Source organism: Peromyscus californicus, unplaced genomic scaffold (genome assembly GCF_007827085.1).
Source record: "Peromyscus californicus insignis strain IS unplaced genomic scaffold, ASM782708v3 Scaffold_4__1_contigs__length_199733344, whole genome shotgun sequence".
NCBI classification, from domain to species: Eukaryota; Metazoa; Chordata; class Mammalia; order Rodentia; family Cricetidae; genus Peromyscus; species Peromyscus californicus.
Window position 1 is genome coordinate 58,541,470 of NW_026294562.1, and position 16,850 is coordinate 58,558,319.

The 16,850-nt window shown below is 46.3% G+C and overlaps 1 protein-coding gene across 16 annotated transcripts in view; it reads left to right on the forward strand.

Moving 5' to 3' along the window:
* Ppfia1 (PTPRF interacting protein alpha 1) overlaps positions 1-16,850 on the forward strand; it is an 86,381-nt gene that overhangs the window by 46,602 nt on the left and 22,929 nt on the right. For 12 of the 16 annotated variants that reach the window (XR_008222830.1, XR_008222828.1, XR_008222831.1 and 9 more), the window contains 6 exons: positions 6,714-6,776; positions 7,306-7,385; positions 10,168-10,303; positions 12,242-12,465; positions 13,390-13,621; positions 15,490-15,519. Coding sequence is in view for 4 of the 16 variants with exons in the window: in XM_052760544.1 (XP_052616504.1) it covers positions 6,714-6,776; positions 7,306-7,385; positions 10,168-10,303; positions 12,242-12,465; positions 13,390-13,621; positions 15,490-15,519 (765 nt within the window). In the remaining 12 variants the exon portion in view is untranslated. The remainder of the gene's footprint in view (positions 1-6,713; positions 6,777-7,305; positions 7,386-10,167; positions 10,304-12,241; positions 12,466-13,389; positions 13,622-15,489; positions 15,520-16,850) is intronic. The other 4 variants (XR_008222832.1, XR_008222836.1, XM_052760547.1 and 1 more) reach the window with 2 other exon arrangements.

Genomic DNA, 16,850 nt, shown 5'->3' on the forward strand with positions numbered 1-16,850 from the left:
TTCAACAAGGCCACATCTCCCAGTAATGCCACTCCCTGTGAGCTTATGGGGACCAATTAATTCAAACTACCACACTAGTCATACTTGCTATTATGGTACTTTAAAGATGTAATATAATAGAATGTAACATTCCAATCACATTTTATTTGTTCCCTCAATATTTCTAACTGATCTCCCATTAGTATTACATATAGTTTGTCTCATATCAGCTATTTTATTAACTAGCTCACTATCTGTTTTATTTTGTGGAGTCCTAAGTTCTGTGGAGTACTTATGCCAGACTCTAACAAACTCAGCAGTTTGAATTTCTTTATGACGCACCATTCCAGCTATAGCAGCTGTAGTAGTTAATGCAGTAATTCCCATAACTATATCAGTAATCAGTCCATCTTCCAACAAGCTCTTCTTAATACTCTTTCAGTGAGCTTCTGTGCTAGACTCATCACAGGTGAGTCTTGCCATGGCTTTGACAGCTTCATTGGTATCCAGACTGCTGGCCTTGATCTAAGAATGTATAAACTCTCAGAGGTGGCATTTAAAGACACACTAGAATTAACACAGGTATGAAGAGTGCAGTGTCACTGTACAAACCCCTTCAGCTGATGTTCATTTATTATTAGTTATGCATTTGAAATTTGGAAGAATGTCTAAAATGTGTCTTTGTGCTGTATAAAACAATAGAGGAGAGGCTCTCGTGAGCCTCTTTGAACTGTTTTCTTTTTGTCAGTCTGACCTTCTATGTAGTGGGTAGCCATTCCAGCTTTGATCTGGAAGTTCCAACCCCCATTGAGACTTCGGCAACTGCCACGCCTACAAGGTGGGGCCAAGGGAGGCGCCGGGGGACCCGAGATCTGGATCGGCGGGCGCTCTCTCTGTGGCGGGACCCTGGACTGGAGAGGTGGACTGAGCAGAGCTCCAGAGAACACCGCTGGACTGTGATACACCTTCCCCAGACTCCGCGACCTACCTATTCCTTAATTTGTGGCGGGACCCTGGATGGCGGGAGCCGGGGCCCGCACTCGGGGAGGAGGGGGATCGCCTCACTCACAGCGGTTTTTCGCTGGTCTGGGGGCTAAGCTAGGGAGCTGAGACCGGACTAGCTGCTCCCTTTTTCGGGAATGGAACCGTGTAGGCGTTCCCTGGTTCTATGGAACTCTGCAGGCGGGTTTAGGTACCCGCCAGCCGGGGAGAAGGCTGAGGGCGGGAGCCACCCAGGCCTTTGGAACTTGCCCCACGTTGGGCGCCAGATATTGGTGAAATTATTAAGGCCACTCCACGTAGTTAAAAGGAGATTTATTTAATGGCGTAACTTACAAATTAAGGAATAGGTAGGTCGCGGAGTCTGGAGAAGGTGTATCACAGTCCAGCGGTGTTCTCTGGAGCTCTGCTCAGTCCACCTCTCCAGTCCAGGGTCCCGCCACAGAGAGAGCGCCCGCCGATCCAGATCTCGGTCCCCCGGCGCCTCCCTTGGCCCCGCCTTGTAGGCGTGGCAGTTGCCGAAGTCTCAATGGGGGTTGGAACTTCCAGATCAAAGCTGGAATGGCTACCCACTACACTTCTATCAGACCAAAGGAAAGCATAAAACTAAAGAGCAAACAGAATCCACTTAATTAACCATAGTCATCATTTTTTAAAGATTTAAACTTAAGGATTGTAATCTATGATTGGTATCTTTAAATTTTTAGGACAATTTTAATTAAGAACTTAAGAAGACTTTCCTACTAGGTAATAGGATATTTAGAAGTATCTAAGATAATCATAGAAAATCCTGAAGTAGAAAACAATTGGATTTTTCCATGCAAGCATGAAAGTACCTATTCAGTTGATACTGTACATGAAAAAAAATTGTGAGCAATCTCAAAGCAGAACAGTTCCATGGAGAAGAACTTGTTGGAAGGCTTAACCTTGAAAACATATAGAAGGCCAAAGCTTGTCCCTGTAAATGAATTAAATTTGTACTTGGCATAACTACAAACTTAGTTCTGAGCACATTGAAAAATCTGATCTTTTATAAGGTGATTAATTTGCATGTCTTAATTATCTTTTAACAGTTTATGACAAGTTAGTAACTTTTATAAGATTAGGATTTTACAGTTTTAGACATACCTCTCTAAGTTAACTTTTGTTAACCTGAATATACCTTTGTAACCTTAGGAATTTATCATCATACAAAAATCTATTTTAATCCAAAATAATAATAAGCAGAGGGTTTATTAGGACTAAGAAATTTAATGGTGTTGTCTTTTTACCAATAACAGCCATAGCTGTTCTTGGCTTTTCTCCTAGGCAAGTTTTTTTTTGTTTTGTTTTTTCTTTTTTGTTTTTTTTTTTTTGCTGGTGTATTTTTTAGAGACAGAGGTGCCTGCAGTTCATTATTACTGTCATGTTTTAATAAAATTGGATTTATTTATTTATTATTGTTGTTTTAAAACAAGGAAACTGAGCTGAAGAAGCACAATAAGCCTTTTTAAATTTTTGTCACTTTCTTTCACTTCTGTCTCCAAACTACTCATGTCCCATCCATTCCAACTTTCTGTTCAACTCTTTTCTCAAGTTCCTCATTCCAGATGTTTTCTTTCCACTGTAGCCTTCCTACATATACAGTTCTCTGTAACATTCTTTTTCTCTCAATTAGGTAGCTTTCCATTCTCAGTGCATCTTTACCCTTCATGTGCTAATTTATACATGAAGTGAGTTAATGTTGAGTGAGCCTCAGTCTTTTTAAGGATATGCATTTTGGATGAGGATGTGCAAACTGGAGTTCCAAAGCTATCCATTATGATCCTAAGACTGATTCTTCTTACTCTGTCCAATCAACTGTCATCCAAATTTATAAAAACAGAAGAGTCAGTTAAAAAATATTCAGTGGCTGAGAAACATCTAATAAAAACTGATTGAGACTTTTGAGCTGTATAACCTACAGTGAGTACAATCTTTTTGTAGAGCATGTGGAATTTGTGTGTAAACATGCTCTTTGTTCTTTTTAATAAAAGCATTAAAAGCAATATCTATAGGATGATTAATTTTAGAGGTAACTTTAGGCAATACCCACGGAGTATTTTTATGAAATCTTTTTTTTTTTAAATGGCCATTCCTGCCACCAATTCCATTTCTTTTTTTCTTTCTTTCTTTTTTTAAAATTTATTTAATTTTATTATACATACGTTGGTGTGAGGGTGTCAGATCCCCTGGAACTGGAATTACAAACAGTTGTGAGCTTCCATGTGGGTGCTGGGAATTGAACCCAGGTCCTCCGGAAGAGCAGTCAGTGCTCTTAGCTGCTGAGCCATCTCTCCAGCCCCTTTTTATGAAATCTTAAAAAGAGGATCCTTTTTTTAATAGATCCCAAGTAACATGTTAATGCAACCTTCCAGTTATTTCACAGTGTGAAACAATTTACCTGTATTTTATTTAGTGGAAAAATTTTTTTTTTTTTTTTTTTTTTGGTTTTTCGAGGCAGGGTTTCTCTGTAGTTTTGCGCCTTTCCTGGAACTCACTTTGTAGACCAGGCTGGCCTCGAACTCACAGAGATCCGCCTGGCTTTGCCTCCCGAGTGCTGGGATTAAAGGCGTGCACCACCACCGCCCAGCGGAAAAATAATTTTTGTAGGCTTTCTATCAGTAAGAGATTATTTTTTTGAACTATTAGTAGCCATATTATTTAATAAGCTAATAACCTGTTCTGTTTCAGGTGTTACATTTTTATAGAATTTAACAAGAATTTCCAGAAAGCAACTTAAAGGGCAGAGCCAAATCCTCAGAAATGATAAACAGACAAGAGTGTACTCAATGATATTATAAATTTTGTGCTTTTAGTTTATTTACTATGAAAATTAAGTATTATTCAGACAATCAGGAGAAAAGAACATCCTTTATGTAATGAATGACTAATACCTTTGGAAATTTAAACAGCATTGGCATATTAATGTCCTGGTTATGATTGCTTCTGCACTAGAAGTTGGACTTGTTTTAATATTTTCTTCCATGAAGGGACCATTGATACTGAGTTATCCAACTATTAGGGAAAAACAAAAACATTTAAACAAAAATTAGGCAAACGACAAGAAAATTCTAAGTTCTGTTTTAGTTCATGCTGCAGCCATGGAGTCCTGACCAGCATTCTTTGGAATTCAGGTGTTGCCCCTCTGCTTGAGGGGGAGGGAGGGGCTTGGCAGAAAAGGCTGACAAGCTGTCATTAATTTTTTTCTTTCTTTCTTCTTCTTTTTTTTTTTTTTAATTTGGACAAACCTTTCTCCTTCCTTTATTCTGAGAAGAGGCTTTTTTCTGTCCTTTATTTTTTGTTTCTGGGGCCTTTCTATTTGCAGGCCTTGATTAAACATTTTCCCTTCTACCAGGAAAATCCTTTTTCATTTACTCTTTTTCCACTGGGTAGGGCCTTTTTTTTCTTTGTCTCAGGAGCCATTTTACTTTTATATCTGTAATATTCACAATTGTGCAATTAATGCTCTCCCTTTTACCAAACATTTTAGCAGCTGTACATACTGCTGCTTCTGAGATGGGGATTCCCTATGTCCCTGCCAAATCTTGGAGTCCTCATTTACCAGTGAGCAAACTTTTATTTTTTTTAAATACACTACCTATATTGGTGTGTTCATAGATGCATGTGTGTATGTCTGTGTGTGTGTGTGAGTGTGTGTGCATGTGTGTGGAAGGCAGAGGTATGTGTGTGTGTGTGTGTTTTAATTTATTTATTATGTATACAGTGTTCTGCCTGCACACCAGAAGGTGGCACCAGATCTCATTATAGATGGTTGTGAGTCACCACGTGGTTGCTGGGAATTGAACTCAGGACCTCTGAAAGAGCAGCCAGTGTGCTCTTAACCTCTGAGCTATCTCTCTAGCCCACCAGTGAGCAAACTTTTTATCTCCAGTCCTGGAGTGGCTGGATCCTTCTTTTTTCTGAGCCCCACATTGGGCGCCATATTTCCATGTTCTGTGTTATGCATGTCAGTCAAAGAGAGTCACTCCTGCATGTTTTACAGCTTTAGCAGAAACAGGAGAGTCAACTTCTGATGAACTGATTGCCTCCTGTCTTCACAGAAGCCTCTTTATTGTTAACCCAAGAGCTGCTTTTAGCAAGTCAGTTTCCACATACCAAAACTTCTTATCTGGAATTGTTTGAAGGAACCATTACCTAAGCAATTCTCAACTGTACAAAACTTCCTGGTTTGCCAGGTCTGTTTCCAGACTAAATTATGCAAAGGCTCTGTGAATCCTTCAAAAGATAACAATCCTTCAGATAACAATCATTGACTATTTACAAAAGGTTACTTCAAAGCCTAGGTGCCATCACTCCCAGATTCAAGCCAGATAGAATGGATCTGTTGAATATCACACTACAGAACCCAGTACTACCAGCCCAGGGGTGTCCCCACCCATAATGGGCTGGGCCCTCTCACCTCAATCCTAATGAAGAAAATGCCCTACAGGTTTGCCTATGGCTGGATCCAATGGAGTCATTTTCTCAATTGAGGCTCCCTTCTCTCTGACAAGGACTCCAGTTTATGTCAAGTTGATATAAAATTAGCCAGCACAGTGAAATTTGTTTTTCTCAAATTTATTGACAGAAATGGGCTCTAGCTAGCTTGGCCCACAGACACCTATACTAGGGCTTAGCTTTAGCCAAACCTCACCCTTACTTACACTTTGATTGGGAGTCAGTTTCCTTTTCAGTACACATGCAGCACTTCAGGAGCTCAACTCAGGTACTCCCGGGTTTCAGCAATTGCCTTTCTTTCATTTGGTTTGGAAGAAGGCTAAGCCTGGCTTCTAGGAGGGACCCAGATGACCCAGAGTACATTGAGGTGTGGGTCTCCACAGAGAGGCCTGTTGAGCAGTAGTTGGGCTCAGACTTGAGAGGGCCTGTCCTAGTATGCTGCATCTCTTGAGAAACATACTTAGGATGGTACTCGAATGGGGTTGTGCTGGTGGAGACTTGTGGGTACTTGCGAGAGGATTGGAGAGTGCTGTCAGTCGACCATGCAGACTAGTCCCTCTGACTCTCTTGACGGCCTGGGCATCGTCCTAGGCTATGGGGAAGTGTTTAAAAGTTCTTTGTTCTTTTAGATAGTTCTAATAATAGCCCAGGAACACTAATAGTCTTGGTCTAATAATAGCCTTGAATTCCTGATCCTCTTGCCTCAGCCTCCAGAGTCTGAGACTACAGGCATGCAAGGGCCTCCTTTAGATAGGAATGAGTTTGTCTTTTAACATGTGAAACTTAGTTTTGTGTTTCCTAAGTGACCAGTGAATGCCCAAATCCAAAGTAACTGTAGACCACTTGCAAGAGGTTATGAAACAAATTTGAAAATCAAGTCAAGCATGATGGTTCGTACCTGTCATCCTAGATGCTGAGGCAGGAAGATTGCTGCAAGGTTCAGGCTAGTTGGATCTACAGAATAAGACTCTCTTAAAAAAAAACAAACCAGCATCAGCAAAAGCCCTTGCACTATGAATGTGGCAGGCTTACTTTAAGACTGGTTAGTGAAGAAATAGATTGTACACAGAAACAGACAGGCCAGCATCTGACCTCACTCGTGGTTGACATTGATTGAGTGAGCTGTGGCCTTGCTCTTGGTGCCTCCCATGGCCAGGCCCTTCTTTCAGGCCTGCTCTCTGGTTTAAGCAAGTGCAGTTATTATGTTCTGTGGACCATTTTAAAGAACCAACCCTGAAGGACATTCTCTTCTTCAGAATTCTTTACTGCGGGAAGTCGAAAATGCAAAGAAGCAACTGGAAGAGACGCAGCATGATAAGGTACTTCACTCTCCACTCAGTGAGAAGTCCCAGAAGAGCTGATGTGAGTTACTGCAGTGACAGGGAGCGCAGGTGTTTGGAAGGATCGAGACCAACCCTCCTAGTAGCTCTCTTAGTCCTCACAGTTTGCAGCCCTCAGCAAACATGCTGAACACTTCGTGTACATGGTCTCCAACCCTGGGTCCTTGGGGAGTTGGGGGTCTGCCTAACATTAGCATGGGCCTCTTGTAAGAGACAGGACCAGCAGGGATCTGCTGGGTGGGAGGGAGTGGGAGATGATAAGACCTGGCAGACTGTGAGTTAGGAAGGGCGAGTCCTTTATACAGTCAGTACACTTTACGTTTCAGCGTTTGTCCTAACTCTCCTATAACCGGGAGCCCTGCTTTTCATTCATTAGGACATCTGTGGATTTGGAGAATGAGTTCTGCTTGCTGTAGGACTCAGGAAGTGTTTTCAGAATTGAAATGCACCTTACAGGTGCCCAGTCCTTAGGAGAGAGCTGTCATAGAAGCTATTTACTGTTTTCTAGGACCAACTTGTCCTGAATATTGAAGCCCTGAGGGCCGAGTTGGACCAGATGAGACTGAGAGGCCCTTCACTTCATCACGGGTATGGTGGTCACAGATGGGCGAGTTTTCAGCCCTGTGCGTGCACAAGGGCTTGTTGCTGCCTCTGTGGGCAGCACAATGGAGCTTCAGAAGGTGGGAAGAGGTCCCTTGGTGTTTGGATATGCTGACTGGGGTGCCCATTGGAGGGGTCAGGGTAGAAAACGTGATTGGAGCAGAAGGACAGGCCTCAAAGAGAAGTCACACTGCAGCTGTTCAGAATCCATATTGCTCATGGGTTTGGTGCTGCATTTGTGACTTTCTTGTGAAAGGACACTGTGTTGCTGCTGTGGGGTGACTCAACTCCTGACAAGGCCACAGCACTTAGTGCATAGCCCTAAAGCACTCTTGTCCTGTCTTGTAGAAGCAGTTCTTGTTGGGTCTTACTCTTTTGGGTTCATTTCTTATGAGAGTTGATCGTCAGTAAACGTTACTGAGGTGGTCACTTGGTGACACTATGGGGCAACAAACAGACTTCCTCTTGGAGCAGGCAAGAAGACAGTGTGGGGTCTGTGCAGATGCCTCTGCACTTAGAGTTTGTGATGTTGTACAAGCTAGGCTTCCTGCAGCTTCTTTACCTGGCCTACTTCACACCAGGAGAGGTGCCATACAGAACCAGGAACCCTCAATGCAAAGCCAGAGGGAGAGGTGGGTCACTGCACTGGAAGAGATGAAAAGGGCCACGGGGACAGAATAGTCATGGCTACAGTGACGGAGAGAGGCAAGTGCCAGTACTGTGGCAGCAGCAGACGTGCTGCTGTTGGGAGCTCGTAAGCAGCACCGGAAGAGACGTCCTCTCTTTTTTTAGACAGATGTATTTTATTTTTAATCATGTATGCGGGCAGTGCAGTGCAGTGCACACAGAGGCCACAAGAAGGCATTGGATCTGGAGCTGGAGTTTCAGGCAGTTTTGAGCACCTGACATGGGTGCTGGGCACCGAACTCAGGTCTTCTGGAAGAGCACTACTTGTTCTTAACTGCTGAGTCGTCTTTCTTTTATTGAAACAGGGTCTTCCTTTGTGGTTCAGACTGGCCTCAAATTCATGATCCTCCCACCTTTCCTAAGTACCAGGATTCAAGCGTGTGCCATCACAGCTGGCTAATGTGTGACCTCCTTTAACAAGGAGTTTTAGATGTGAGAGGAAGGAAAGGAGTTGAAGGGGGCTTAATGTGGAGGAAAGTGTGCCCATATCTGGGTAGCCTGCAGAGTAGAGTTCAGGAGACAGGAGAGCAGTGTGGCCCTGGGAGCTCACTGTCTTTTCCCATGGCCTTGAGACATTGGGCAGAACAGAGAGGAGCTGGCTTGTTTGAAGGGGTGGGGCCCTGCCCTGGGTAGGAGGAATTCAGGCACAGAGCAGCTAGTGGGGACCACTGGCTAGTTTCACAGGACTTGACAGTGAGGGAAGTCCTATTGCTGTGGTCTGCCCCACTGAGTGGAGAGAGGTGAGGAGTGGACTTGGTGGAGCTAAACTTGAAAACACCATGAAGAATAGGAGGGCTGACAGCTTTGAGATCCCAGAGCTACCTGCAGTTAACACAGAGCTGTGCTCATCTCCTCAGCTTGGAACTCTGACTGGACATGTTGAGACAGCAGGTTCCTGAGGAATAAGAGGTGGGAAGTGGGAAGGAAATGGAGTTAGAAAGGAAGCCATGAGTCTCATGTCTTTAAAACATGGAGAAGATGAGGGCTCAGAGATGCCGAAAAGGATGAGATCGCAAGTCCCACTGGTCCTGTGTGCAGGAGTTTCCCCAAGCTATCCCTGAGCGCCCCCTCCCCCCACTCCGCATAAATCCTTTGTTCTTGGCCTCTGGCAGAGTTCTGAAGTGAGGGCATCTACTTTCTTTCCCAGGAAGTTTTAGGGGCAGCACTGGGAGGAGGGAAAGGTGAACGCTGAGGTTGAGCTCCTACTGCTCTGCTTCCTCTCTACACCTTGTCTGTAGGAACCCCCAGTGCTCAGCTCCTTCTTGGTTGCTCATCCTTGTCCCCTCTTGTCGAGATTCTTCAGCCCAGGGTTTGAGCCCTGCGACTGTCTATGCACTGCTGTGTTAAGCAGCCCAGGGTTTGAGCCTGCGACTGTCTGTGCACTGCTGTGTTAAGCAGCCCAGGGTTTGAGCCTGCGACTGTCTGTGCACTGCTGTGTTAAGCAGCCCAGGGTTTGAAGCCTGCGCCTGTCTGTGCACTGCTGTGTTAAGCAGCCCAGGGTTTGAGCCCTGCGACTGTCTGTGCACTGCTGTGTTAAGCAGCCCAGGGTTTGAGCCCTGCGCCTGTCTGTGCACTGCTGTGTTAAGCAGCCCAGGGTTTGAGCCTGCGACTGTCTGTGCACTGCTGTGTTAAGCAGCCCAGGGTTTGAGCCTGCGCCTGTCTGTGCACTGCTGTGTTAAGCAGCCCAGGGTTTGAGCCTGCGACTGTCTGTGCACTGCTGTGTTAAGCAGCCCAGGGTTTGAGCCCTGCGCCTGTCTGTGCACTGCTGTGTTAAGCAGCCCTAGCTTCTAGCTCCTCCCAGGAGCGCTGTCACCAACACCTTGAACTTGGCAGAGCAGAAAGGCCAACAGAGCAGGTGATGGCAACAGTGGTGCCTAGGTGTGCCCTTGACCTAGAAGAGGCTCTCAGATGGGCCTCAGGTGTCCACACCCACCCTTCCTCCCATTGTAGTAGTGAGTAGGTTTTTCTGGCCAGGACTGGGTAGCCGAGAGCTCTTAGGCAGGTTCAAGGGAACTCTCCTTGGAGACCTTTCCAACTTGACACTTTACTTTCCTTCTGATACCCACCTTTTCCCATGTTTCAGCCGACCCCATTTGGGCAGCATCCCGGACTTCAGGTTCCCTGTGGCAGACGGGCATGTGGATGCTTACAGCACCAGTGCAGTGTTGCGGCGCCCCCAGAAGGGCCGGCTGGCGGCGCTGCGGGACGAGCCCTCCAAGGCAAGGCCTCCGCTTGCGGAACGTCACCTGTTCCTCTTGGACAGACTCTCGGTCTCCTTCTTCCCCCATGTTCCTTTCCTTGGCTTTTCTGGCTAAGAGCTTGCTTTTAGGGTATGCTTGCTTTTTGGTTTTAGTTCTTACTTTAAGAACAGAATTTTTAATAAGATATCCTTTAAGTTAATGCTAATTAGTATGTACTTGAAGTAGTAAATAAAAGTAAATGATGCCAGGTGTAGTGGCATAGCACACACCTGTAATCCTAGTACTCAAGAGGCTGAGGCAGGAGGATTGCCATGAGTTAGTTCAAGAGTAGTGCACAGCTATAAGCAGTGAATAGTACAGTACGTTCAATGGAGTTCTGTGCTGATGGCATGGCTATGTGCAGTTCATGGGCTTCAGGATTCAGGAGCAGCAGGATTCAAGGCCTCAGGTGCTTGTAGATGGGGAAGGCTTCGAAGTGTAGACTTAGTGTGGGACAGAAGCTTCAAGCCCTTGCTGAGGACTTGCATGGACTCCCTGAGTTCCTAGCAGTATGCTGCTGGCTCTCTTCAGAGCTCACATTTGAAGAAAGCCAGGAGGAAGCCCAGGTCCTTCACCACCTGGTCTGGGAAAACCACATGCCTTTTCATCAGCTATATTCCCTCCAGTACTGTGAATCATTATGGTCTGTACCCACATGGGGACCATAGAATTGTCCTCCACTTGGAGAGAGGAATATATTTTCAAATTGCTGGAGTATGTCGAGGATAAATAGCAGGAGGCAGTTGGGTACCATGGACACCTGGACTTTAGAGTAGCCAACTGTCACTGAGTGTTACAGGCTAGGAGAATGATAAGCCAGGAGGGGTGGGGTCTGGGGCTAGCTGAACAGCCTATCCAGGGAGAACAGCAGCTAAGCCTGAGCCTGTGTGGGCTGACACCATGGATAAGCAGATGAACAGAGGGCAAAATGGTTGGTAAGGGCTGGTTGGCATTGCCCTGGAGCAGCTCTTCTGGAGGGAGGTACTCTGCCCACTTTGAGTGAGCCCTTTCGAGTGGAAGGACAGAGACAGATGGCAGTTGCTGGAGAGGTTTTGAGGATGGACAAGGAAGTGGGGTGGCAGGAAGTTGGGGCAGGGTAATGTTTTGTGAGTTTTGTCTGTGGTTTCAAGATGAGAGATGGGGGTGCTGTTCTTATCTGAGGGGATGAGCCAGCTGAGAGAGGGTGCCACTGGTGGGAAGTCTGCATGGAAGCCACAGTGGGTGTGGTGTCTCTGGAGGCATGAGCCCTGACCTTCCATCCACAGAGTAGGGAGGGAGTGCAGCAGTGGGGAGGGGAGGGGAGAGAAGGGCATTCATTAACCACCAGGAGGATTTAACACTGGCTGCTGTGGGCAGTGATCACAACAGGGGTCTCCTCTGTATAGTCCTTCCCCTGGGATCTCCACATGGGCCACTGGCTGTGTTCAGGTGCCTGCTTTGCTTTCCTCCTCTGGCTTTTCTTGGTGCTTGTCTGTACCAGGCTCGGGAAGCTCACACCCAGTGCATCATTCCATGGCAGGTGAACATGTCCCTTCATGTGCCACTAGGCTTCCTTTTTTTAATTTCCACTAAAGTGGGTTACCTGAGTGTAGATACTGAATGTGCAGTGCATCCATATCAGAGTATGCAGGCTTGCTCTCTCACCTTGAGACAGGCTCAGCATGTGCCCAGGCTGGCCCCCAAAACCACACCCATCTCTGAATCCACCTTTCAGGTGCTTCCATTACAGGTGTGTTCTACAGTGCTCAGCCTCCCTGTCTGTCAGGTGCCTCTTGTTTAGCAGCAGCTCAGGTGCATGAGTGTCTTCCTAAAGCCTTGGCCTGCAGTAAACCTATTCACATTTCTGATAGCAGCCTTTCCTGCTCTTAGAGTGTTTGCTGTTACTCGTCTGCTGAGACATAGTGTTCTTGTTGGTAGGTACAGACCCTCAACGAACAGGATTGGGAACGGGCCCAACAAGCCAGCGTCTTGGCAAATGTGGCACAGGCATTTGAGAGTGATGTGGATGTGTCCGATGGTGAAGATGACAGAGAAACTCTGCTCAGCTCAGTTGATCTGCTGTCACCCAGTGGGCAGGCTGATGCACAGACACTGGCCATGATGCTTCAGGAGCAGCTGGATGCCATCAACAAAGAGATCAGGTGTATATATATATGTATTACATATGTACTTGATCTGTAAGAGACACAAGGGGCAGTGGCATGCATCTGTCATCACAGAACTTGGGAGGTGGAGGCAGGAGGAGCAGTAGTTCAAGGCCAGACTAGACTACAATCAATTTTGAGGCCAGCATGGGCTACATGGAACTGTTTCAAAATAAGAGCAACAAAAAGGAAGTAGAAGGTGAAGGGGATGCGGAGACTGGAGTGGATATTGTGGTGTGCGGGTGGAAGGCAGGAGATGGGGAGGAGACTAGAGTAGATACTCTACAGGTGTGAGGGTGTTCTGACGAGGCCTAGTGTGTTGGACACTTGGAAACTCAAGAGATAAGTCTTGCAGGAGTTCACTTCCATGGGAAAGCATAGGTGGGATCAGCATCCCTTTACACCCTCCGCAGCAGAGCACTTGGGCTTCTGAGATAGCCTTTACCTCTGGCAGCCCGGCCACCTTCCTGCACCTTGCTAGGGGAGGTGAAACTTTCATCCCTCCATGCTTAGAGCAACAGGGCCCAGATCACTCCTCTCCTACCCAGAGCTATTCCTGGAAGGCCAGACACAGGACATGCAAGGTACTGGTGTGTAAGATGAGGTGGTGACTTGACCATGCTGTGGACAAGAAACAGTTGGGCTTCCTTCCATTATCCAGTGCTTAGCATACCTTCGCCTGTGTTAAGAGCGAGCATAGGAACATTCTAGCTGTCAATGGAGGGAGACAAATGTTCTGCTGTTAGGTACAGGGTCTCCTGCTGTAGCCCACGTTGATCTTGAAGGCACCTCCTCCCACTGTAGCCTCCAGCTGCTGGGCTCGCATACAGAACTCCCACCCCAGCCAGACTCGGCTTGTTCTGCCTGCACAGACAGAGCTTCCTGATGAAATAAGGCCAACTGCTCTTGTTTGGATTTTAGGCTGATACAAGAAGAGAAGGAGAATACAGAGCAGCGAGCAGAGGAGATCGAGAGCAGAGTGGGCAGTGGAAGCTTGGACAATCTTGGTCGTTTTAGATCAATGAGCTCTATCCCCCCCTACCCTGCTTCCTCGCTTGCTGGCTCTTCTCCTCCAGGCAGTGGTCGGTCCACACCAAGAAGAGTCCCTCACAGTCCTGCCCGGGAGGTGGACAGGCTGGGTGTCATGACTCTGGTAAGTGGGGCCTTTTCTACCTCAGCCTGCTGGGGAAGGGTTACACATGGAAATCACATCTTCCTCTAAGAGGTTTCAGATTATAAAAGCTGAAGGGGTGGAGACAGAGGCAGGTGATTTCTGTGAGTTTGAGTCCAGCTTGGTCTACATATTGAGTTGGGTTAGCTAGGGCTATAGTTAGTCAACAATGCAAATTAGTTATAATACTTAGGTGACCAGGCCAGCATCTGGTCTTAGTTGTGGGATGCTAGGCAGAAGTCTGGTGCAAGCCAGAAGGGGCTATGCTGCCTGTTTCAGCAGACGTGACTGTGGAGAGGTGTTACAGCATGTGGGAAGAGATACAGAAGCCTGAGATGGAGGCCAGTGGTGGAGTACTAGACCTAGCTTCCATCTACAATACATTAAAAAAGATGTGTAAAGGAGTCCCTATCCCTTCACAGCAGGGGTGTCTCTAAGCTCTGAGGCACAAGGGCCACTCAGGAGACCTATAGACTATGAAACTGAAGCAGAGGGGATCTTGACTGGTTAACTTGGGAGCAATTTCATTTTAGAATATCTATGACCCAGGTATGCGGATCTCAGAGTGCACAGTGACTTCTGAGTGTTTAGTGTGTGTGTGATCCTAAGAGCCCCCCACATACTAAGCTCGGTGTACCCCAGCCACCCTGCTGTGCTCTACCTCTTTTGCTGCTGCTTTCATTTGCAATTGCCATGACATTGACAGTGAACATGTAACTAAATCAGTGGAATCATTTTAATGGGCTGTTGAATAGTATAGTCTCTTGTATTTTGATGCACTGTGTAATATGTCTCATTAGTGCGGTGAGTAAAATCTTAACTTTCATGGCGTGATCTGTGGCTTCATCCTCCTTCCAAATACTTTGTAGGAATAGCTGTGTGGGTTTTTTTCAGTTTTAAGACTGTCCACCTGCTGGCTGTCAGTCTACTTCCGTCTGATCCTGACCCCAGATCCCTATCTGTCTGCCCATCTAGCACCTTACACTGTGGCAGCCCCACCCCCAGCTCCTGCAGATGATCAGGCACCCAAGTGCATATCTGCGGCAGTAGGCTGGAAGAATGCATTGTTGGGCTTTTTCATGATAAGAATGCATTCTCTGTTACTCTTGTTTCCTGCATGTGGACAAAGGCAGGAAGGGGTATGTGGTCTGTGATTCTGCAAGGGAGAGAGTCCTGTATGCCCAGGTGACCCACCTTATGTGGTACTGGTTCTGGTGTCACATGGCTTTCAGCTAACTGCTGACAGACTTGCTGGCTTTGATAAACGCTTATGTTTAATGCTGTGTATGTGCTAAGGTGTAGAGGCTCTCCCTGGTACCCCATTAGCTTTTCTTACATCTTTTCATGGGGGCAGGATGGGGGGGTTGCTCTTACAGCTTAAAACAATTAGCATATTTTTGAAAAGTTGTAAATCCCATTCTAGGTAAGGACTTCAGGTTAATGTCCAGTAGGTAATTAACTCAAAGCAGGTTTGTTTAACTTTATAATAGATAATGCAATAGCTCTGATGGAATTTATTAAAATCTCATGTATTTGCAACTAGTGACAGAGAGGCTGGCTTCGAGTGAGGGTCATTAGAGTCCTGCTTACATGGAATGCTGGGTTTTAATACATTGCCTGTGTTCAAACTCATTCTTAGCCAAGTAATAATTAGTGTTGCCTCCTGGGAAATCTGCATACTTTTTAACTGTCTTGAGAATGTTTATTTCCAGTGATGTTTCCTCTCAGTGCTCAACCTGTGTGTGTCCTTCCGGCCTGCTTAGCAATTTGCCTCACTGCTCCTTGAGTCTTTTCCCACACATGTGCAGTAAACCTGCTCTCTTTCTCCTTTCTTCACACGCATCTGTCAGCCTAGTGACTTAAGGAAGCACCGGAGACAGGTAAATCACATGCTGACCTTACACACCCTGTGTCTCCATGAGTGACACATTACTGTAATGTGAAGAGAAGTAACTGACATTTCCCCACAGTGTTTAGTTTGACCCTGCATGTCATGTTGGTGGTCATGTGGGAAGCCTGTTCCTGAAATACTGGGGCAGGGGCGTCTATGTCTAATTATTGCATGCTTTTCTGCTGTTCAGCATTGAGGACAAGAGTTCCTCAGGCAGGGGTGTGCCCTGGGGAAGGCTGGGACTGGCACACAGTAAGCTCATGCTCATGCCAAGCATGGGCCTAGTGTGTGGCCAAGGCATTATCTTTTTATTTATTTTTAACAATTTTTGTTTCTTTGAGACAAGGTCTTACTCTGTAGCTTAGCCTGTCCTGGAACTCAGCCTCCAACTCACAGCAGTCCTCTTGCCTCAGCCTCCCAAGCACTGGAACCATTGTCTTAAACTCTTGTATGCATCCATGTGGGATACAGTTCACCATAGTCACTGTTTATGAGTGTGGAAGCTAAAGCTTCTGTTTCGTGGTGTGGGGTTACAGGTGTATGTTCAGGTTTGTCTGGCTTCAAAAGCTGAGCTGGTGGCCAGTTTGCCCTCGGGCCTTTTGCCAGCTGCCCTGATTCCCTGGCAGTATCTAGAAATTAGTGTGAGTGTAGCATGCTGGGCAGAGTTGGGAAGAGCTGGCAGTAGCTGTTCTGATGGTTGCTCTAGACACTCTACCTCTTATCTTCCATGCTCCAACCCAGGAGCTCTGCCCTGCCATCAGCCTTCCTAGCTGGCTGCACTGTAGAGCAGTTGTGGCTTCCATTCTACCTGCCATTGATGAGTTTGCCAATGAGTGTTGTATGTTGATGCTGTGGTTTGTTGCCTTCTTTCTTAAGTTAAAAAAAAAAAAGTGATGCACCTGTGCTGCTCACACAATGCTCATGTCCAGACAGGAAGGTCACAAGTTCCAGGACAGACTGGGAAAGAAAGCAAGACCTACCCCTCAACCCCCAACCAAATAAACCATGCCACTCAAGTTGGCAACTTGGCTCAGTGACACAACTCCTCAGTTACCCTGCACAGTGCACTCTTCATCTCTGCTGGCTTGTGTCAGTGAAGAAGCAGTTTGTGAGCCACACTCCCACTCCAGCATAGTGACCTAATCTACAGAGCCATACATGGGCTGGATGCTGGACTGTGGTGTACCCTGCCTCTACTTTAGTACCACTGGCAAGCTAAGGTGACTTCTCTACTTGGTAACATTGAAGAGTGAATTTAGTAGGGATCCTAGTGCCATCCCTTTCTGAAGGAGCACAGAGGGTCCACCTGGGATCTGTCAG